This window comes from Mirounga angustirostris, unplaced genomic scaffold (genome assembly GCF_029215605.1).
Source record: "Mirounga angustirostris isolate CCGP_5_RB_7025 unplaced genomic scaffold, mMirAng1.0.hap1 SCAF_13, whole genome shotgun sequence".
Lineage (NCBI taxonomy): Eukaryota > Metazoa > Chordata > Mammalia > Carnivora > Phocidae > Mirounga > Mirounga angustirostris.
The window spans coordinates 52,795,109-52,819,884 of record NW_026991721.1 but is presented as its reverse complement, the minus strand read 5'-3'; the positions used below and the strand labels follow the sequence as shown (position 1 = coordinate 52,819,884).

At 36.1% G+C, this 24,776-nt stretch overlaps 1 protein-coding gene across 9 annotated transcripts in view; it reads left to right on the top strand.

Annotated features, from left to right (window-relative positions):
- The window catches only part of ACER3 (alkaline ceramidase 3), a 163,800-nt gene that overhangs the window by 125,804 nt on the left and 13,220 nt on the right, over positions 1 to 24,776 (top strand). For all 9 annotated transcript variants that reach the window (XM_064576889.1, XM_064576890.1, XM_054512143.2 and 6 more), the window contains one exon: positions 12,549 to 12,607. In XM_064576889.1, the coding sequence (XP_064432959.1) occupies positions 12,549 to 12,607 (59 nt within the window). The remainder of the gene's footprint in view (positions 1 to 12,548; positions 12,608 to 24,776) is intronic.

Sequence of the window (24,776 nt, the reverse complement as noted above, 5' to 3'; positions counted from 1 at the left end):
TCATGCCTTCCTTGTTCACCATTAGAGCATCATGGCTGCATTTGTGGATTTAATCTGGCAGTCAGCTTCTAATCAGGTTTAATCTAATGCTGTGTTTACTTAGCTCTGTAAAGGGATACATGGTGGAGAATACAGCAGGTATAACATTTTCATCTTATCAGGAGATCCAGAGCTATTTATATGTACAGATTCTTTTGCCCTCTCATCCACATAAGTTATGTACAGCTGTCAGGGATGAGAGCTAAGTGTTGTGGAGGTCATTATAACACATAGAAGCTACAGTCCCTTTTCCCTACCATTCTTTATAATGAGCACCTTTCATACTGTGCTCATGCAGGCCCAGAGCCTCCAACCTAGGTGCAGTCCTTCACAACCAAAGCAGACATAACATTTTCCATTTATCTTACTTGTATTCAAGGCTGGGAGACTGAGGTCATTCTTAACCAGGCCTACATCAAGACAATGCTTGATATTAATCCTTTACTCCACACCATTATATCCTCAGGGTCTAATACAATGCTTAATAAATATTTGTTGGAGTCTACTGTTACAGAGAGACTACAAGTAGTAGGCAGGAGTCATATCAAGGCTTTATAAAAGAGTCCACCTGAAATATAAAGATATAGAAAGGTTGAAAGTGAAAGTATGGAAAAGCATATATACCATGCAAACACTAAGCATAATTGTGTTATGTATATGTGGTATAGTTGTTTTATTACAGAATAAAATAGACTTTAAGGGAAAAACATTTCTCTTGTTAAGAAGGATTTATTTCATAGTGTTAAAAATATTCAATTCATCAGAAAATTATAATAATTTAAAATTTCTATGTCTCTCTAATACATTATAATGTCCCAAATATATAATGCAAAAATTGATAGAACTAAAAGAAAAAAATAGACAAATCTATAATTTTAGGTGATTTTAATACATACCTCTCAGTAATTGATATAAGATGTAAAATATTTAAACAGCATGTTTAAGAAACTTGACCCATGGGGGCTCAGCCAGTTGGGCAGCCAACTCTTGATTTTGGCTCAGGTCATGATCCCAGGGTCCTGGGATCCAGCCCCGTGTCAGGCTCCCCATTCAGCAGGGAGTCTGCTTGAGGATTCTCTCCCTCCCTCTCTCCCTCTACCCCCCTCCCCGCTCATGCACTCTCTCCCTGAAATTAACTAACTAATTTAAAAAAAACTTGACCCATAAGCCAAATGTAAAATACTGCATCCAACAATTGCAGAAGCACATTTTTTTCAAACCCTTAGAGAACATTTACAAAAATTGACCATAGACTTGCCCACGTACCATCTTAAATTTCATAGGATTAGAATCAGAATATAATTTCTAACTATAATGGCAATTATGTTAAATATAAGTAATATAATTCTAAATAACACATGGATCAAAGAAATATAGATATTGGAAAATACTTTGAATTGAATCATAATGAAAATAAATACATGTTATAACTTGTAGGACTCTGCAAAATTAATATTTGGAGAGAAATATCTAGCCTTAAAATGTCTATACCAAAAAAAAAAAAAAAAAGGAAGAAGAAGAAGCAGAAAGGCCTAAAAGGGGGAGTTTGGGCATATATTTCAAGAAACAAAGGAAAGATAAAAAGCAAAAATGAATACAGTAGAAAACAAATATACTATAGAGAAAATCAGCAAAGCCATAAGTTGCTTCTTCAAAAAGACAAGTAAAATTAACGTATATCCTTAGCGAATATGATCAAGGAGGAAAAAGGCAAGCATTAATAATATCAGAAATGAAAGGGGGAGATCACATCAAATCCTAGAGGCATTAAAAAATTAATTGAATATTATGAAGGACTTTATGCCATTAAATTTAAAGTTGTATTTTTTTAAGTAGACAGATTTTCTAGAAGTATAACCTGCAGAAACTTAATAAAGAATAGAAAATCTGAAATGCCCTATAACCATTAAAAGTAATTGAATCAGTAGTCAGAAATCTTCCCACAAATATAACTTCACTAGAATATTCAACCACACAGTAAAAGAAGAAATAATGCCAGTCTTAAACAGATTCTTATAGAGAACAGAACAAAAGGGACAGATGCTCTCCAACTCATGTATGAGGTTAGCAAAACTTTAATACCAGTAAGAACAGTAGGAAAGAGTTAAAATTAATTAGGCAGAAGTCCTAAGCGAAATATTTGCAAACCAAATCCACCACACACACACACACACACACACACACACACACGATAAAACATCATGCCTAAGTTGGTTATATCCCAGGAGTATTAACTAGTATCAGAAAATCATAGTAATGGGGCGCCTGGGTGGCTCAGTCATTAAGCGTCTGCCTTCGGCTCAGGTCATGATCCCAGGGTCCTGGGATCGACCCCGCATCGGGCTCCCTGCTCCGCGGGAAGCCTGCTTCTCCCTCTCACACTCCCCTTGCTTGTGTTCCCTCTCTCTGTGTCTCTCTCTGTCAAATAAATAAATAAATCTTTTAAAAAAAAAAAAAACATATTAAAACATTAAATGACAAAAGTTGTGTAATTATCTCAAGAGATGCAGAAAAAAGTATTTGATAAAATATATTAATTCATTATTTAAAAAAACAGCAAATTATAAATAAAAAAGATCTTCTTAATCTGATAAAGATTATTTAAAAAAAAATTTTTTTTAAGCCTACAGCCAATATTACACTTAGTCTTGAACCAGTGAAAGTTTTCCCTGAGCATGAATTAGCAAAGCTTGTTATCAGCAGTTCTATTCACATTGTACAGGAGGGTTTGGCTTGCTTAGTTAGGCAGGAAAAAGAAACTAAAATTATTAAGTTTAAAAGATGAAATAAAACTGTAAATATCACAAGTGATACACAAATGTATACATAGAAAATCTAAAGAATCTATAGATAAATTACTAAAATTTGAAGAGATTTTTAAAAAGTCACATAATATAAAAACAGTGTACAAAAAATGGTTGTATTTATATATATGAAACAGCATCAAACAGGTAGAAAATATTTTTGAAAGTACTACTTAACAATAATCATCTAAGTATATGAAGTACTTTGGACTAAATCTAACATAAATATCTAAGACTTATAAATGGAAGAACTGATAAAACATTTGAAGACATTAAAGAGTACCTAAGTAAATGGATAATTATGCCATCATTTCAAGACACAGACAACACTAATCATTTATCTTAAAATTAAGAATTTGGGTTCATCAAAAAACATCATGAGTGAAAACATAATGCTATAGAGTGGACTAAGATATTCACAACACAGCACAAACAAATAAACAAAAAAAGTATTCACAGCACATATTACCAAGCGAAGACTAGTATAAAGACCTCCTACAAACCAATAAAAGTAGAAGACCCAATAGAAAAATGGACAAGAGATTTTAAGAGATACTTAACAAAAGATTGTGTTCAGATGGCCAATAAACATGTGAAATGGTGCTCAATCTATAAGTCATCATGGGAGGAAAAATTAAAAACACACTGAGATGCTACTACAAACCCAACAGAATGGCTAAAATCAAAAAGACTACAGTATCAAGTGCTCACTGCAAGGATGTTAAGCAACCATCATACACTATTGGGAGTGTTAATTGGCATAACCACTTTGGAAAACAGTTTGTGTAAACTACTAAAATTGAAATTATGCATACTGTGATCCAACAATTTAGTTCCTAGGCTTGGGGTTGAATAGAAATCTCTGAACATGTGTACCAAGAATACATATTAAAGTGATTATAGCAGGGTTATTATAGATATCTAACACTGGACCCTAATGTCCAGCAGCAGTAGAATGGATGTATAAAATAAGCATATTCAATGCAATGGGAAAAAGTCTCTTCAACAAATAATGTTGGGGAAAACTGGACAGCTATTTGCATAGGAATGAAACTGGACCACTGTCTATATCATACACAAAAATAAACTCAAAATGGATTAAAGACCTAAATGTGAGACCTAAAACCATAAAAATCCTAGAAGAGGGCATAGACAGTAATTTCTCTGACATTGGCCATAGCAACATTTTTCTAGATATGTCTCCTAAGGCAAGGGAAGCAAAAGCAAAAATAAACTGTTGGGACTACATCAAAATAAAATGTTTTTGCACAGCAAAGGAAACCATCAATAAAACAGAAAGACAACTTACTGAATGGGAAAATGTATTTGAAAGTGATATATCCAATAAGGGGTTAATATCCAATATATAAAGAATTTACACAACTCAATACCAGAAAAAACAAATAATCCAATTAAAAACTGGGCAGAAGACATGAACAGACATTTCTCCAAAGAAGACCTACAGATGGCCAACAGACACATGAAAAGATGCTCAACATCACTCATCATCAGGGAAATGCAAATCAAAACCACAATGAGATATCACCTCACATATGTCAAAATGGCTAAAATCAACAATATAAGAAACAACAGGTGGTAGCAAGGATGTGGAGAAAAAGGAACCCTCATGCACTGTTGGTGGGCATGCAAACTGGTGCAGCAACTGTGAAAACAATATGGAAGTTCTCAAAAAATTAAAAATAGAATTACTGGGAGCTCCTATCTGGCTCAGTTAGTGGAGCATGGGACTCCTGATCTCAGGGTTGTGAGTTCAAGCCCCATATGGGGTGTAGAGATTACTAATAAAATAAAATCGTAAAAAAAAAAAAAATAGAATTACTGTATGATCCAGTAATTCCACTACTGAGTATTTACCCAAAGAAAATGAAAATATTAACTTGAAAAGATATATGCACCTCTGTGTTTATTGAATCATTTTTTACAGTAACCAAATTATGGAAGCAGCCCAAGTGTCCATCCATTGATGAATGGATAAAAAAGTGATATATATATACAATGGAATATTACTCAGCCATAAAGAAGAATGAACCATTGCCATTTGCAACAAAATGGGTGGACCCAGAGTATAAGGCTAAGTGAAATAAGTCAGAGAAAGACAAATACCATATGATTTCACTAATATGTGGAATTTAAGAAACAAAAAAAAAGAAAAAAGAAAAAACAGACTCTTAACTATAGAGAACAAACTTATGGTTACCAGAGGGGAGGGGGAAGGGAGATGGGTGAAATAGGTGAGGGGGATTAAGAGTACGCTATGATAAGCATTGAATAATGTATAGAATTGTTGAATAGTGATTCAACAATTGTGATATTGTTGAATTACAATAGTGATATTGTACACCTGAAACTAATTTAACACTGTTAATTATACTGGAATTAATAGGACAAAAAAAAGAATAAAAGAACGTAACTGTATTTGGAGACAGGTCCTTGAAAGAGTTAAGGTAAAATGAGGTCATATGGATAGGCCCTAATCCAATATGACTAGTGTCCTTAAAAAGAGAGGTTAGGACACAGTTATATACAGAAGAAGATCATATGAAGACATCAGAAAAAGATGGCCATCTACAAGCCTAAAAGAAAGTCCATGAGAGGAAACCAAACTTGCTGGCACCTTTATCTTGAATTTCTAGCCTCCAGAATTATAAGGAAATAAATTTCTGTTGTTTAAGCAAAAAAAAACTAAAGTAATTTTTGCAATAATTATTACCTATTTATTGAAATAGGTCCCTCAATATTAGAAGGATATAACCAATAAAATTAAAATATGCTTATTCAAATAATATTAGTTTTATGAAAATTATTAGTAAATATATTTATTTTTAGTTTTAAATATTTTAAATGAAACAATTATTAAATAAATTATATTTAATTTATTAGGCATTATTAATTATTAGATACAAATGAAGTAGATATTAAATAGCAGTGAAAACTAATACACCACAGCTCATATAACAAGTTCAGTTAGCTCACAAACATAATATTGAGTAAAGGAAGCTTGACACAGATATTACAGGGTTCCATTTATAATGAGGTTCAAAACAGGCAAAATTGAACTCTAATATTAGAAGGCAGGATAGTGGTGAATCTTGGGGAAGAGAGAATATAAGGCTTGAGAGGTACGTATTGAGGTTGATTTATGGTATGCCATCAATGGTCCATTTTTTCACTTAAAAGTCAAAAAGTACAAACATACTTGTTTTGTGATAATCATCAAACCATGTTTATCTTTTGACCACTCGTGTGTGTGTGTGTGTGTGTTCAGTTTTAAAAGTTTTTTAAACTTAAAAAAAGGAATAATAAAATGATAGGCAACCAGATGAAAACATAGGTTTGAATAATAGAGGACATCAAACAGCCAGTAAACATAACATACAGTGTTCAACCTGTAACCTGGGAAATATATGTTAAAAACCTCATTGATTGACAGAAATTTAGACATCTGACTATATCATAGGTTGGTGAGAATGTAGCACAAAAGAAACATATATTGGTTGGAGTAAAAATTGATAACACCACTCTGGAAAACAGTTTGGCTTTTTTAGTTATTTTGATAATACATATAACCTCTGACCTGGCAGTTAAACTCCTAGGTACATCCCCTAGATAAACTTGTGTACATGTGCACTAGGATATGTAAGAATGTTCATAGCAGTGAAAACTGGAAATAACCCCAAAATGTTGAACACAAGAATGGGTAAATATGTTGTGGTATTTTTACCCATTTAAATAGTATTTAATATAAAAAAATGAATGAAATATGGCTATATACACAATTAACTGAATCTTAAAAAACACGATGAAAACAAATGTGTGCATTATTATTCTATTGTAAATTAAAATTCAGTTCTATTAAAATTCAAAAAACAGTGTTTAGGAATTCATATTTAGGAGACCAGTTTAAGTTAGTAAATATGTAAAGAAAAGCAAAAAAATGTTTATTATAAAAGACAAGAGAATGGTTTTCTCTAAGAGGATTGGGAGGGGGATTGGGAAGAGACACAGGTAGTACTTCTGATTTTGACCTGAATGGTACTTTCCCAACTATTGACTTTATGAATACTTGTAAAGCTGTACATTTCTATTCTATGCAATTTTTAAATATTTAATATTTCACACTTTTAAAAGTTAAAATTTCCCACTAGGTTCAATTTTCCTGGTAGTGGTACCTATCCAGTGCTCAGTATAGAAGAGAAAGAGTTGATGGAGCCAAGTCTAGGAAGATGTGGGAACATACAGAATAAAGAACACGGGAATATATTAACATCAGTCAAAAAGAAATGGGCATCTCGGGCCCCTGGGTGGCTCAGTTGGTTAAGCGACTGCCTTCGGCTCAGGTCATGATCCTGGAGTCTCAGGATCGAGTCCCGCATCGGGCTTCCTGCTCAGCAGGGAGTCTGCTTCTCCTGACCCTCCCCCCTCTCATGTGCTCTCTCTTTCTCATTCTCTCTCTCAAATAAATAAATAAAATCTTTAAAAAAAAAAAAGAAATGGGCATCTCTTTGGAGATGAGGAATGGGAGAAAGAATGTGGAGAGAAATTGCATATGAATGCAGAAACAATTAGGAGGAGAATTTTAAGAGTTCAGGGGGCATCTGGGTGGTTCAGTCAGTTAAGCATCTGGCTCTTGATTTCAGCTCAGGTCATGATCTCAGGGTTGTGAGTTTGAGCCCCATGTCAGGCTCGAGCTGGGCACAGAGCCTGCTTAAGATTCTCTCTCCCCCCCCCCTCCGTCCTTCCCCTCACCCCCTTCTCTCCCTCTCTAAAAAAATAAAAATAGAAGAGTTCAGATTTACACTGTTATAAAATGGGAAGTAGAATCATTTGCTGAAAGTGAAGCTAAAGAAAAAGGAAGGATCTAGGGAGTGAGGCAAAATTAGAGCATCTGTTCAGATTTTACCAGATATTTAAAATTTCATGTAACCATTCAGATTTAAAACTGGCATAGGACTTCTGATATTGGTTATTCAGAAGCAGGCTCTTAATTTTTCCTCAAAGATCAGCATGATTCTTAATTACATAATTATACATTTAAAAAAATTCTGGGGGTGCCTGGGTGTTGGCTCAGTCAGTTAAGTGTTTGACTCTTGGTTTTGGCTCACGTCATGATCTTATGGGTTGTGATAACGATCCCCCGATCCTCTGAGAGGGGCTCTGTGCTAAGCAGGGAGTCTGCTTGGGGATTCTCTCCCTTTGCCCCTCCCCCTACTCAGGCTTTCTCCTTCTCTCTCTAAAATAAATAAATCTTTTTTAAAAAATTCTGTTCTTTATTTAAGTTTTTATTTGAATTTCAGTTAGTTACCATACAGTGTAGTATTAGTTTCAGGTGTACCATATAGTGATTCAATACTTCCATACAACACCCAGTGCTCGTTACAGCAAGTGCCCTCCATAATCTCCATCACCTATTTTACCCATCCCCCCATCCACCTCCCTGCTGGTAACCATCGGTTTGTTCTCTATAGTTAAGAGTCTGTTTCTTGGTTTGGCATCTCTCTCTCTCTCTCTTTTTTCCCTTTGCTCATTTTTTTAATTCCACATATGAATGAAATCATATGGTATTTGTCTCTCTGATTTATTTGCTTAGCATTATACTCTCTAGCTCCATCCATGTCATTGCAAATGGCCAGATTTCATTCTTTTTTATGGCTGAGTAATATTCTAATGTGTGTGTGTACATACACACACATATATGCATATATATATACAGTAATACATACACACACACATACCACATTTTCTTTATCACTGAATTTTATACATTTAACTACAGTATGTCTTGGTGTTGGCCTGCTTTTATTGATTTTGATGGGAGTTCTCTTTGCCTCCTAGATTTGGATGTCTGTTTCCTTCCCCAGATTAGGGAAGTTTTCTGTATTATTTCCTTACATAAACCTTCTTCCTCCCTTTGTCTCTCTTCTTCTGGAACTCCTGTGATGTGAATGTTATTACATTTGATGGAGTCACTGAGTTCCCTAAGTCTACTCTTGTGATCCATCATTCTGCCTTCTCTTTTTTGTTCAGTCTCATTATTTTCCACAATTCTGTCTTCTATATCACTTACTTGTTCCTCTGCTTCTTCCATCCTTCTGGTCATTACATCCAGTCAATTTCGATTCTCAGATATTGCATTTTTCATTTCTGCCTGATTGTTTTTTAGCTCTTTCATCTTTGCAGTAAGGGTCTCTCTGATGTTTTCCATGCTTTTCTCAATCCCAGCAAGTATCCTTATGATTATTGCTTTAAATTCTGCATCAGGCATATTACTTACATCTGTTTCGATTAGATCTCTGGTTGTGACCTTTTCTTGTTCTTTCTTTGGGGATGAATTTCTCCATCTTGGCATTTTGTCTAGGTCTTTGTCTTCTTCTCTGTGTTAGAAAATCCTGTTATGTATACTGATGTAATGTATATGTATATGTATGTATATGTATATGTAATGTATATGTATACTGAGTAATGGCTTTATGAAGAAGAGGTCATATAATGTCCAGGTCCTGGCACTTCAGGAAGTGTCTCTGGTATGTGCTGTGTGCACTCTGCTGCTGTGTTTTGGCTGCTCTTTCCTTCAGGTCAGTTGTCTATAGAGGCTCTCCTTGCCTGCAGTGGACAGTGTTTGGACCTTGGCCAGAGTGTGGCAAGTTTTAACAAGGTGTGCTCTGGTCTGCTTGTTTAATGAGACCTGATGTCATTTCCACTAGAACTGAAGCTTTGCAGAACTGTTTGGTTAGTAGATGTGTGTGTGTGTGTTGGGGGGGGGGGGGCATGGATTGTGGTTGTCTTCTGGAGAAGGGGCCCGCTGTGCTGGTCCTTAGGCACACCTGCCCATGAAAAGCAGTACCAGAATAGTATAGACAGATTGGACCTGGTGTAAGCATTAGGCAACAAGTGCTGTGCTGTTTACTAAAGTTGGTTTATGCTAAGGGGTAGGGGAGGGAAATGGTGCCAGCTAGCTCCTTTGTCCCCTGGGAGGGTAGTCCACACTCATTACTCTCAGGAAGCCCTCCCAGAAAAGGGAATAATTCCCCTTGTGCGTCCTGTGTGTTTTTTCAATCACTGTTTTCACACTCTCTGTCTCCAGGTTGTTTGCCTGCCTGGAGCGGTACAGTGCACTTTGGGGTCTATCATAGCCAAGCCTGCTCACTTTCAAAACTCCAAACTTTAGGTACCTGGTGTGGCAGGGACCCATGCAGGGCTTCTGGGTGAGGGTCACAATGTGCTGGGACCAGTGCAGGTTTGACCCAGAAGGGCAGCCGCACCAGAGCAGAAGCAAAGCAGGCTAAATAGTCAGTGTCCAAATTAGCCACCTTCAGCAGGTGTCTCTGGGCCTATGGTGAGGGAAAGGGGAGCAAGATGGCACCTGTTGGCTCCTTTGTCCCTGGAGTGGCAATGCCACCTCTCACAGATGCACTCCAAGAAGAGGGAACAGTCACACACACCCCTGCCATGTGCCCCAGGTAATCCTCAGATCACGCCTTCTGCCCCAGAGACACTTGCCTGCCTTCTCTCCAGGAGCAAGGCAGTGCCCTCGGGTCTCTAACCCAAACAAACCTGCGGACCTCCAAAACTCCAGTCTTTGAGCCCTGCTGGTTGCAAAAACTTATGAAAATCAGCCTCTCTCATCTTCCCAACCAATAGCTTTGAGGAGGTATTCTCCTGTGTGTATCACTGTGCACTCCTTTCTCTCTCACCTTTCTCCGCGAACAGGGCTCCCTCCCCTCTGCAGCACCCATGAGGTCTTTCTCCCCCAAACCATGTCTCCACACATCCCACTTTCCGTAATGTGGCCTTCTCTCTCCTTCTAATTGTGCAGTTTGTTGTATCAGTCCTCAGATTGATTTATTGGGTACTCACAATGATTTAATAGTTACTTAGCTGTGTTCGAGGGACAAGGCAAGCCTAGGGTCCTCCTCCTATGCTGCCATCCTAGCTCTCCCTCTATATACCACATCTTTATCCATTCATCAGTCAATGGGTACTTGGACTGTTTCTATAATTTGGCTATGGTAGATAATGCTGCTGTAAACATTGGGGTAAATGTATCCCTTTGAATTAGTATTTTTGTATTCTTTGGGTAAATACATAGTAGTGCAAATTGCTGGATCGTAGGGTAGTTCTATTTTTAACTTTTTGAGGAACTTCCATACTGTTTTCCATAGTTGGCTGCACTGGTTTGCATGCCCACCAACAGTGCATGAGGGTTCCCTTTTTTCCACATCCTTGCTACCACCTGCTGTTTTTTTTTTTTTTTTTTAGGAGTTTTTATTTTTATTTTTTTTATTCTTATGTTAATCCCCATACATTACATCATTAGTTTTAGATGTAGTGTTCCATGATTCATTGTTTGTGCATAACACCCAGTGCTCCATGCACAATGTGCCCTCCTCAATACCCATTACCAGGCTAACCCATCCTCCCACCCCCCTCCCCTCTAGAACCCTCCGTTTGTTTTTCAGAGTCCATCATCTCTCATGGTTCGTCCCACCTGCTGTTTCTTGTATTGTTGATTTTAGCCATTCTGACAGGTGTGAGGTGATAGCTCATTGTAGTTTTGATTTGTGTTTCCCTGATGATGAGTGATGTTGAGCATCTTTTCATGTGTCTGTTGCCCATCTGTAGGTCTTCTTTGGAGAATTGTCTGTTCATGTCTTTTGTGCATTTTTAACTGGATTATTAGTTTTTCAGGTGTTGAGTTTTATGGTTGTTGTTTTTTTAAGATTTACTTATTTATTTTAGAGGGAGAGAGAGTATTAATGGGCGGGACAGAGGGAGAGGGAGACAGAATCTCAAGCAGTCTCTGCGCTGAGGATGGAGCCCAATTCGGGGCTTGATCTCATGACCCTGAGATCATGACCTGAGCTGAAACCAAGAGGCCGAAGCTTATCTGACTGCACTACCCAGTTGCCCCAAGTTTTATAAGTTCTTTATGTATTTTGGATACTAACCCTATATCAGATAAACAATTTTAAAATTTGTAAGAAACCACAAAAGACCCCGAGTAGCAAAAGCAAACCTTGAAGAAGAAAAGCAAAGCTGGAGGCATCACAATTCCAGACTTCAAGTTATATTACAAAGCTGTAGTAATCAAAACAGTATGGTACTGGCACAAAAATAGACACATAGATCAGTGGGATGGAATGGAAAACCCAGAAACGAACCCACAACCATATGGTCAATTAATCTTCGAAAAAGCAGGAAAGAATTTCTACTGGGAAAAAGACATTGTCTTCAACACATGGTGTTGGGGAAACTGGACAGCCACGTGCAAAAGAATAAAACTAGACCACTTTCTTACACCATACACAAAAATGAATTAAACATGATTAAAGACCTAAATCTGAGACTTGAAACCATAAAAATCCTAGAGGAGAACACAGGTAGTAACCTCTTTGACATTAGCCATAGCAACTTCTTTCTAGTTATGTTTCCAGAGGCAAGGAAAACAAAAGCAAAAATAGACTGTTGGGACTTCATCAAATAAAAAGCTTCTGCACAGTAAAGAAAACAACAAATCTAAAAGGCAGTCTATGGATGGGAGAAGATATTTGCAAAAAGTCTGTTCTTTAAAATGTAACAAAAGATAATCTTTACATTTTATTGAGAGGGCTATTTTTGTAGGTAAAATATACTTCCTTTGCCAAAGAATAATGATTTTGCTAACTTCATTTTTCCTTTCTTATTCAGGTCATGTATGGAGTGTTGGTCTTCACATTAGTACTTCGATCTATTTATATTGTTACATGGTAAGTGGTTTGGATCAACAGTATGATTAGATTACATTCAAACAATATCTATAGTCTAAATTGAAATAACACATAAAACCCAACTCTAGCAGTGATATTGATAGAAAACTTTAGGCCAATATTTATTGTGGTATAAGATAATAAATATTAGTTCTTTAAGCAAGGTGTTAATTGGCATCCTGTAAAAACAAAAAGTTCCAACATTAATCTGAGGAAAACTGTATGATGGCCTCCTTTTGAATATTTGTAGTGTACATTAGTATATTGCCTTGAAAAATCCCTACAGTAAAAAATTGTTTTTGTTTCTCAAACTACTTAACTCAGAACCCTTCTTACAATACACTATTTAAGGAAGACAGTGTCAGAATCAGTACTCCAGAGAGATGATTTAGGAAATAGTCATAATCTTTATAGAGTTTATGAAGATTAAATAATAAATATTCATGTGAGTAATTTCCATGGGACCTGGCCATACAGCATGTGCTCAATAAATAAATAATATGATTTATGGGTTTATCCTTTTTTAATTAAGCTTTTTATTTTGAGGTAATTGTAGAAGCACGTGTATTGTAATAATAGAGATCTTCTGTACCCTTTACCAATTTTCTCCACTGATAATGTCTTGCAAAACTATAGTACAACATTACAACCAGGATTTGACATTGGCAGAGTCAAGATACAGAACAATTCCATTGGCACAAGCATCCCTGTGTTGTCCTTTTATAGCCGTACCCACTTCTCTCCTACCCCATTCTCTCACCACCTATCCTTAATCCCTGGCATTCACTAATCTGTCCTTCATTTCTATAATTTTTTTATTTCAAAAATATTATATAAATGGAATCATACAGTATATATAATAACCTTTGGGATTGGCCTTTTGCACTCAGCATAATTTACTGGAGATAAGTTCATGTTGTTGAGTGTGTCGATAGTTCATCCCTTTCTATTGCTGAGTAGTATTCCGTGATATGGATGTACCACAGTTTAACCATTGACCTGTTAAATGACATCTGGATTGTTTCTAGTTTTTGACTATAAAGAATAAAGTTGTTGTGAACACTTGTTTATAGGTTTCTATGTGAATGTAAATTTTCCTTTCTCTGGAATAAATGCCCAGAGTGAAATTGCTAAGTTGTATCATGGTTATATGTTTAGTTTTTCTCAGAACTGTCATACTGTTTTCCAAGGTGGTTCTACCATTTTACATTTCCACCAGCAGTGTATGAGTAACCCAGTTTCTCTGCATTCTTGTCAACATTTCGTGTTGTCACTATTTTAGCCATTCTTACAGGTATGCACTAATCTCTCACTGTGGTTTTAATTTTCATTTCCCTAATGTCTAAAGATGAACATATTTTCATGTACTTATTTGCCATCTGTATATCCTCTTTGTTGAAATGATTGTTCGTGTCTTTACCCATTTTCTGATGGTATTGTTTCTCTTTTTTTTCAGTTGAGTTTTGAGAGTTCTTTATATATTTTAGATACTAATCCTTCATCAAATATGTAGCTAACAAATATTTTCTCTCTCCGACTATACCTTGTCTTCTCATACTCTTCAGAGTCTTTCACAGAGCAAAAAAGTTTTTAATTTTGATGAAGTCCAATTTATCAGTTTTCATTTAATGGATCATAGTTTTGGTGTCAAATATAAGGACTCTCTCCCTAACCCTAGATTTTATCCTGTTTGTTTGTTTGTTTGTTTGTTTGTTTGTTTTCTAAAAGTTCTGTATAGTTTTACATTTTACATTTGAGTTCGTGATTTATTTTTAGTTAATTTTCATATAAGGTATAAGGCTTAGGTCAAGGTCCATTTTTTTTTTTTACCTATGAATGTCCATCTGCCCCAGGACCACTGGTTGAAAAGGCTATCTGAAATTTCTCCACTGTATTGTTTTGCTCTTTCCTCAAAAATGATTCGTATATATTTGTGTGGATCTATTTCTCGGTTTTTTATTTTGTTACATTGATCTGTGTCTCTGTCCCTCCACCAGTGCTACACTCTTGAGTACTGTAGCTATATATAAAACAACTCTTCAAATCATGTAGACTAATGATTCCTCTCAGTTCTTTTCACAATTGAAAAAAGGTGTTTGGGTTCATTTGTCTTTCCATATAAATTTTACTATATATTTAAATATGTGTATATTTAAATCTTTTGTTGGGATTTTGATAGGAATTGTATTAAACCTGCATATCAATTTGCAAAGAATTCACATCTTTACTATGTTGAGTCTTCCAGTCTGTAAACACACATGTCTCTCCATTTATTTTGATCATCTTTGATTTTGTTCATTGACATTTTGGAGTTTCCATTTCTTGAGCAATTGTAAATGGTATTTTATTTTTAAATTTGGGTGTCCACATGTTCATTACTATTATATGGAAATACAGTTGGTTTTCTTTATGTGTATCTTGTATTCTGCCACCTTGCTGAACTTAATAGTTTTAGAAGACTTACAGATTCCTTGAGATTTCCTGCAGATAGAGACAGTTTTTACCACGCTTTCTAATGTATGTGCTTTTGATTTCCATTTTTGCCTTATTCTCTCTAGAACTTCTAGGACTATATTGAATAAGAGTGGTGATAGTAGATATCCTTGCCTTGTTTTCAGTTTTAGGGGAAATAATATTAAGTCTTTCACCATTAACTCAAGTGCAGTGTTAACTGTATGGTTTTTGTAGATGTTCTTTATCAAGTTGAGGAAGTTGTTCAGTTTTGTCAGACATTTCAATATCAGTTGATTTGATCATACGATTTTTTCTGCAGTCTCTGAGTATGGTGTTATTACATTGATTGATTTTCAAATATTGAACCATCTTTGTATTCTGAATGAACCCCACTTAATCATGGTATAAAATTGTGGGTTTTTTTATTCTTATGTTAATCCCCATACATTACATCATTAGTTTTAGATAAAATTGTTTTTATATGTTGCCAAATGATACTTGTTAATATTTTGTTAAGGATTTTTACATCTATAATCATGAAAGATATTGGTTTATAGTTTTACTTTTTGTTTCACAGTTCTCAAGGCTAGAAGTCAGAAATCAAGGTGTCAGTATGGCCATGATTCCTTTGAAACCTGTAGGGGAATCCATCCTTTACTTCTTAGCTTCTGGTGATTTGCTGACAATGTTTGGCACTCCTTGACTTTTATCCACATAATTTCTGCCTCTGCCTTTGTTATGCCATGGTGTTGTCCTCTATTTCCGTGTCTTTACATGGTTGTTTTCTTATAAGAACATCAGTCATATTGGATTAGGAGCCCACTCTATTCCAGTATAACCTCATCTTAACTAATTATATCTGCAATGACCCTATTTCCAAATAAGGTCACATTCTGAGGTACTGGGACTTAGGACTTCAACATATCCTTTTTGAGGGGAAAAATTTAACCTGCAGGTGCACCCTGCACCACTTAAAATATGCATTTTACATGCATTTATAACTACATCAGACAGTATTATGGTTTTTGCCCCACCATAAAACATAATTTAGAAACTCAAAGGGAAAGAAAAATGTATTATGTTTATTCATATTTTTACTCTGTCCTTTTTCTTCCTCTCTAACGTTCTAAGATTCCTTCTCTCCTCATTTCCTTTCTGTTTAGAAAACTTTCTTAGCCATTCTTTTAGGGTAGATCTGTTGGCATTATATCCTCTAGGTTTTTCTTCATGTGAAAATGTATCTTGATTTCTTCTCTGGTTATAGAATTCTAGGTTGACAGTTCTCTTTCAGAACTTGAAAAATGTTGTGCAACTTTTTTCTGGCCTTCAGGTTTTCTGATGAGAGATCCTGTCATTCAAATTTTTTATTTCCTGTAGTATAGGAAAGGTGTTGCTTCTCTCTCACTCTTTTCAGGATTTCCCCTTGTCTTTAGTTTTCAAAATTTTGTCTGTGATGTGTCTTCTTGATGTGGATTTCTTTGGGTTAGCTTGTTTGAGGTTAGCTTAGCTTCTTGAATCTGTGGGTTTATAGTGTTTTTTGTTGTTGTTGTTGTGAGGGGAGGAGTTTTTTTGGCCAAATTTGAATGTTTTCAGGCATTATTTCAAATACTTTTTCAGCCCTGCCTTCTTTCTTTTCTCCTTCCAGGACACCAATAACATGAATGCTGATCTTTTGTTATAGTCCCACCTTCTTATGACCTGATGAGGAAGGAAGTCTAGAATCCCCACTCAGTCTTTGCAGCATGGATGGGGGTGAGGCTAGAGTTTTTTCTGGGGTGTTTGGCTCTAGAATAGTAGTTACTATGTAAATTTTCACTCTTACTAGGCTGCCTCTTTTCTGGTCATTTGGCTAGAGAGAGCAGGCTTTTGTTAGGATTTTTTTTTTTTTTTTTGGTCTGTACCTAGTGGCATTTCTGGGTTGCTAGCATCTTCAGTTCCAACTCTGGGATATATGAGGCAAAAAGAAAACACATGGAACTCATCACTGTAGTGTAACTCAGGTCCCAAAGTCTCTAGCCAGTTGGCCTTCTCCACCTTTCAGAGTCTTCTTATGTTTGTTTTTATGTAATGTTCAGGATTTTTATTTTGTATTTTTTATTTTTTTTTAAAGATTTTATTTATTTATTTGAGAGAGAGAATGAGATAGAGAGAGCATGAGGGGGGGAGGGTCAGAGGGAGAAGCAGACTCCGCTGAGCAGGGAGCCCGATGCGGGACTCGATCCCAGGACCCCAGGATCATGACCTGAGCTGAAGGCAGTCGCTTAACCAACTGAGCCACCCAGGCACCCCTGTTCAGGATTTTTAATTATACCTAGTGGGGAGAACAGGGAAAAGTGTGTCTGTTTCATCTTCCCAGAAACAGAAGTTCCTAATTTATTCTGCTTTTAATCTAGGCCCCCTCGGGAAGTGTAAAGAAGCATAAAATACAGTTCTTGCCTACATCAAGTCCAAAAAATAAGATACCAATGCTTCTAGAAACACAAATGACAGATCTGTAAAAAGTGTGTAACAGTGGAAGTCCTAGGAGATAAAACATCTTTCTTTTATCTGTCTTGCCACAGCTTCTTTTGGTGATCATTTCATTTAGTATTTTTCATTGTTTACCTATCTGTCTTGTCCATCTAGATTATGTTTCTTGAAGTCTTCATTATCATGGTAACCTCTGGAACTCAGAATAGTGCTTGTCAGTAAAGATATTTTAAAATCAGATTGAAACTCTAGAACTTGTTTTTTGTTTTTGTTTTGTTTTGTTTTTTACTATAAAAATATATATCTGAAAATTTCTTTTGTAACAAAACATCTACAAATTGTGGATGAAGCACAACAAACATCCTTTTAAATGCATAGCTGAATTCAAAAAAATGTAAAGAAAATTCTAAAGCACCAAATGCAAAGAAGGAATTGAAAACTAAACTGACAAATGAGTTCTGAGATCATGAGCAGTTGTGAGGCAGCTTGTCTTTTAGCATTAGTTTTAGGTAGGAAAAATGACTCCCCTCTGAATTTGTAGTCACTGTTCTGCCTTCCCACAGATTTTGGATTCAAATACACATTACCTTTATTGTTTGGGAAACTTCAAGGTGTAAAATTATCTTAAACTGATCCGGCATTCCTAGAGCTCCAGTATATCTGAGAGAAGCAAAAGCAAAGTATCTTTAAAGAAATGTAATTTCATGTAAGCCCCTTAGGATTTCTGCAGATTGGATGGAGATCAAACAAGTGCGCCAATCAATTCCAAAACCAGAGGAGGAAATAAACTACCATAAGTAAAAGTCAGGAGAAACACAAATCAGTAGAAATAAACCCCCCAAATCAGATGCTGAAATATAAAGTAACTATTTAGGAAATATTTAATGAAATGAAAGAGAAAATGAAAAGGTGACCAAGGAACAGGAGATTATCAAAAGTGAAATTCCAGATTTGAAAAAGAATCAATGAACTTCTAACATTAAAAAATATATATTGAAATAAAAAACTCAGTGGATAAGCTAAAAAGTAGATTAGACACAGATGAAGAGAGAATTAATTAAATTGGAAGGCAAGTCTAAAGAAATAAGCCAGAAAGCATTATAGAGAAATAACACTTCTTATTGCAGTTCCAAGGGAAAGAATAGGAAAAAATTGGGACAGAATAGATATTCAAAGAGATAGTAGGTGTAATGTAGATGCTAGAAAGCTAAGAGCTGTATTTCCCTTATTTCTTTTGCCGATAAGTTTCCAGATACATTCAGGTTCTGACAATCACATGTATTCACATAAGATTGAATTCAGAACCAAGTTAAGTGGGGAAGAGAAATGGTAGTATGTAAAGCATTCGTTTACTAGAATGGATCTAAGGTGTGCATCATGGCTCTGGAAACAAGTGTGATGATAGCTTCCTGATATGAATTATAGCTAAGGTTACAATATGATGCTGGGTGAAACAGTGGTCCAGAGGCCTCCCAATTCTCTGGCTTCCTAAATGTGAAAAAGAAAAAAGTTACTTTGGCAAGATAATTCTGTGGTAGTGTTCATGAGTCATTCCTAGAGAGCCTAATCCTTGCTCATTCATCATTTTGGTTGGAATTGAATATTAAATTCTTTTCTGCTCTATATAGAGATATTATTTGCAGTTGAATGTAGAAAAAGCATACTGAAATTGCTGAAATCCAAAGAGAAAGATCTTATAACATCCAGAGATAAAAGATATATTACTAACAAAGGAATAGTCAGCAACAGACTTCTCAACAGCAACAATGGAAGCCAAAACACAGTAGATTATTATCTTAAAAATGCTGAGAGAAATTAACCATCAACTTAGAATTATGTACCCAAATATCTTTTAAAAACAGGGACAAGATAAAGACATTTTAAAACAAACTTTAAAAATGGAGAAAGTTTACCAATATACCTCACTAAAAGACTTTCCCTTTAGGAACTACTTTAGCTGGTGGAGAAAAAATGATAAACCTGTGGGATTATCTGAACAAAATATTGTGACTATTTAATATCCATTTTGATATATTTTTAAATGAAACTAAAGTGGTGGACAAAATAATATGAGATACAAGAGGATAATCTTAGTTACATAGTTCCTAAGGTCCTTTTTATTTTGGAAGAAGGTACAGACAGTGATTGATTTTAGATTTTACGTGTGTGTTTTTGATAACCATGAGAAACAGTAGTTGATTTTGTAGTGACTTTCAAAAACATGAGGGAGTAAATGGAATTATATAAACTGAATCCAGGGGCACCTGGGTGGCTCACTTGTTAAGCAGCTGCCTTCGGCTCAGGTCATGATCCCAGCTTCCTGGGATCGAGCCCCACATCGGGCTCCCTGCTCAGCGGGAAGCCTGCTTCTCCCTCTCCCACTTCCCCTGCTTGTGTTCCCTCTCTCGCTGTGTCTCTCTCTGCCAAATAAATAAATAAGATCTTAAAAAATTTTAAAGGGCGCCTGGGTGGCTCAGTTGGTTAAGCGACTGCCTTCGGCTCAGGTCATGATCCTGGAGTCCCGAGATCGAGTCCCACATCAGGCTCCCTGCTCGGCAGGGAGTCTGCTTCTCCCTCTGACCCTCACCCTTCTCCTTCTCTCTCTCTCTGTCATTCTCTCTCTCTCAAAAATAAATTTAAAAAAAAATAAATTAAAAAAAAATAAACTGAATCCAAAAGAAATTAAGAAAAGAAGGATAAAAAGGGAAGCAGAGAGAAGTCAGAACAAATACAAAGCAGAAACTAAAGGGGTAGAAATAATTCAAAATATATCACTAATCACAGTAAATATAAATGGACAAATCTAAGCAATTAAAAAACAAAAACTCTCAAGCAGGGAAAAGAAATCCAGCTATGTGCTATTCATAAAAAGCGTGATTAAAACATAAATACACAGTACATTGCACACCCACCACAAAATATACATATCTTAAGAGTTGTATCTCGGGGCGCCTGGGTGGCTCAGTTGGTTAAGCGACTGCCTTCGGCTCAGGTCATGATCCTGGAGTCCCGGGATCAAGTCCCGCATCGGGCACCCTGCTCGGCAGGGAGTCTGCTTCTCCCTCTGACCCTCCTCCCTCTCATGCTCTCTGTCTCTCATTCTCTCTCTCTCAAATAAATAAATAAAATCTTAAAAAAAAAAAAAAAAAGAGTTGTATCTCTTTTCTCAGCAGGTACCAGTTGTAAATAGGAATGAACTGGGAGCCAAAATGTGAAACCAAAAATGAAGCAGCTATGTGTAGTTAGTAATTTCTAGTTTAAATTGTAAGGGAACATTGTGGCTTCATATGTGTTATTTTATATTGTACTTTTCCCATCACTGATGGTTTGGACTTTAATAAAAGAAATTCCATAGTTTTTAATATCACAAAATGAGAATATTTCAACAGTTATATTCTAGAAAGCAATATACTAATTGAAGTGAATGCGTGTATATATTAAGATATAGCCTTAAACCTTTGTCTCCATGCCTGTCAAATGATTAAAACTATTATCGTCAGCATGCTGGACTGAGAGGTAAACACTGAAGTGGTTAGAGCAGGTACTGATTGATACTGTCCGTGTTTAGCACTATATGTTTATGCTACAAAAGTGCCATATTAGACTCTAGCTAGCTAGTACTGCTGCATTATGTAACTCCAAAGAGGAAGACAGGACTTGATTAACTAAATGCTTGTTTAAGATACTGTTATTATCCTTGGCTTGGATATGTCATGCAGCTTTATGTGGCTATTTTCATTTACTTAGCATTACTTTAATACCTTGAGTGGAGAGCCAGACATTCTCTTCACCTGACTAGCAATGGCCATTTAACTGCAGTAGGAAAAAGCAAAAAAACCATTTTGTATGAAAATTGGTGACAACTGGCACTTAAGATCAGTAGAGTTGTTTATTCTTGGTGCTTAAGATGCTGTCTGCCCAAAGCTCTGAAAGACTTTAAGAAAGAAAGTAATACTTACTATAATACTACTGAGTTTTCATAGAATTATTACATTTGATAATAAAACCACCTGATTAGTCTCAAAAAATCCACCTAAATACACAGTACTTTTAAAAGAAAAGGGTATAAAAACAATATGTGCCACACAAATACTGACTAAAAGAAAGTTGGACTAGCTGTTTTAATAACAAAAAAAATTAAAGCATTATTTAAAACAAATGTGTTTGCTACATTATTATTAAAAGATTTGATTTACCAGGAAAAAAAAGGCAGTTCTAAACCTTGTATGGAAAATTTTAAGCAAAAATTGACAGAATTACGAAGAGAAGTCTATCAGTGCTCCATCATGCTGAAATATTTTAACACAGTAACCATATGAACAAGGATATAGACAAAATTTGAAAAATACAATAACAAGTTGATGTAATATATTTAAGTTAAAGAAGCTTGGTCTTCTCAAGCATGCATGGAGTAGTTATTAAATCTACCAGACACTAGTTTTAAAGCAAGGTTCAACAAACTTTAAAGTATAACATGTTCTCTGACTATAGTACAACTAGTCAAAACAGGATTAGTCAAAATAGCCCATATATTTGGAAACTTAAAACCACACTTGTAAATACAAGTAAGAAAAAAAAAAATCACAGTAGAAATAATACTTACAAAGTAATCATAGTGAAAGTACTACAAATCAAGTACTACAAAGTACTGGTTCTTAGAGGGAAATTTATGCCTTAGATGTTTATATTAGAAGTAGAGAAACTGAAGAATAATGAACTAAACATACAACTTCAATAATTAGAAAAAGGATCAATAGAATCAATCCACATAGAAATGAAGAATGGGACTACTAAAGGTCAGACATTAATGAAAAGAAAACATACAACATTAAAGATCAACATCTTCAATCTAATTTTGCTCCCTTCTCAAACCCTACTAAAACTCCAGCAAAGGAATTTATTTATAAAGCATAAACCCACAAGAAGACTCAATAAAATTTTAAAAGCTGAAAAATAGATGGATTATGGCTAATCCAAGAAAGCCGAATTTTAAACAAAGAACCTCCAGTTTACATCAGAATTTTCTCAAGTATCAAGTATCAAGCATTAACAGCAACAGACAGTTTGGAAAAGCAGATGGAAGTGGGGTTTAACATAAAGAGGACTGGTTAAAAGCCTTAAGAAGCTGTTAAATGCTCACATCCCCTCACCTATTCCATACCACTGAATAACTGCAGGAGCCTGTAGGTTTATTTTCTGGTAAAGGTGAGCAACGTCTCTAGATTGGGCTTTGCCAGACACAACTGAGCATGTGAATACCATGGTGAAATCAGAGAAATTGGATGACCTTATGCATTTTGAATGTTGAATGTAAAAACTTCTAAGCAGAAAATTGAGAGAATCTTCTTTTAGGGAATATGAGAAGCCTAAAAGATCTAACGATACTGATTTGGGGGTTCCCTAACAATTGGCGCAGCAAAATAACCCTACAATAAAGGTTACTAGTCTAAGGGCCTCAACCACTTGCTTAGAGCTTGTGGTCATCTTTTTATTTTCCCATTCTTAAGAATGAGGAAACAGGGGCACCTGAGTGGCTCAGTCGTTGGGCATCTGCCTTCAGCTCAGGTCATGATCCAAGGGTCCTGGGATCGAGCCCCCGCATTGGGCTCCCTGCTCAGCGGGAAGCCTGCTTCTCCCTCTCCCACTCCCCCTGCTTGTGTTCCATCTCTCACTGTGTCTCTCTGTGTCAAATAAATAAAATCTTAAAAAAAAAAAAGAATGAGGAAACAGTGCCAGACATGATGAATGCATCCAGTATGAAAGAGACCAAAACAAATAAGGGGGAAGAAAATCAACTTAGAACAAACAACTTATGCATGAAGAAGAAAACTTCAAAAATAACAAAACAACAAATATCATTAATCCATTCATATTTCTAGAAATATACTATATCTGTGAGTCAAGAGTAGGATGCAGTATAAAAAAAGGAACAGTCAGAGAATCTCTACCCGCCCCCCCGAAGAGACTAAAAATACAGTAAAATGGAAAACTGAAGTGAATGGTTTGAAAGCTACAGTTAAAAAAGCCACTGGAATTCCTTCTCCAGAACACACATTGTGATTGCATTATGGCCCATCATCCCCCATCCACCAGTAAGAATCTACCACAGGAAAGACACTAAACCCATGGTGTGGTCCAGAGTAAACAAGATAGCATGAGGCCTCAGGACCCTTGGGCCCACTCATCACCACTGCTGTAGAAACAGTGAAGTGTTTCCTCAAGTCTGTGAGCTTCACAGCAGAAAAGGCAGAAGCACACGCACACACACACACACCTGGGTGCCATCAGGATGATGAGAAAGAAATGGAGAAGAGACTCAATATTACTGGGCCAGATACAAGAACCAGCATAAAAAAGGGAGGGGACAATGCAGATAAAATGGAAGAGAAGGGATCATTACCAAAGTTACTTAAGAAAATATTCTGCAATTGAAAGACATGAATTATTACATTGAAACAACCCACTGGCTATTCAACACAATGGGTAGAAATAGACCCATGCCAGTTTCAGAATTCTTGACAAGGAAGATTCCACAAGTTTGTAGACTTAGAAGGCAGAAATACAAAGGATCAGGAATCAGAATGGTTTGCGACTTATCAAAACAAAATTGGCATCTAGAATTCTAACTTAGAATCCTGCAGCCAACCAAACTATCAACTCATATATTTGAGTTCTCAAAAAAAGTTATAGTCCGTAAACTATTACTCAGAAACTTACTGACAGATGTATAATGAGAGAGTAAACCAAAAAGGAGGAAGACGTGAGATACAAGACATAGGAGATCTAACGTTGAGAAAGGTAAAGGCAATTCTCAGGGTGAAGAGGTAGGGAAAGAATTTCTCAGATGATAACTATACCCTAGTCAGGAAGGTAGTCCAGAATGAAGCAATGTGACTCCAGACCCAGATATGTTGAGGGCCTTCTGTATTACACATTCTCATACCTGTTAATAATGGGTAGTCTGTCCCCAGAATCTTATCTACTTAGCTTGTAGGGACCATGTGCTGATGAAATTCTTGCTCTCTCCTCTGTACCCTGCTGCCTGGATAACCAAAGACATTCATTTCACCCCACAGAAGAATTTTGCTTTGAACTACTGCTGAGAGCTGAAGATTGGCCCCGGTAAGTAAGCTTAGACGCAGAAAATAGAGAGTACCGTACTCCCATTGATCATATTCTGTCACATCTCAGCACCTGGCCCACACTGCAGCCCTGCCAGATGCCTTCACTGTGTTGAGCCCTATGT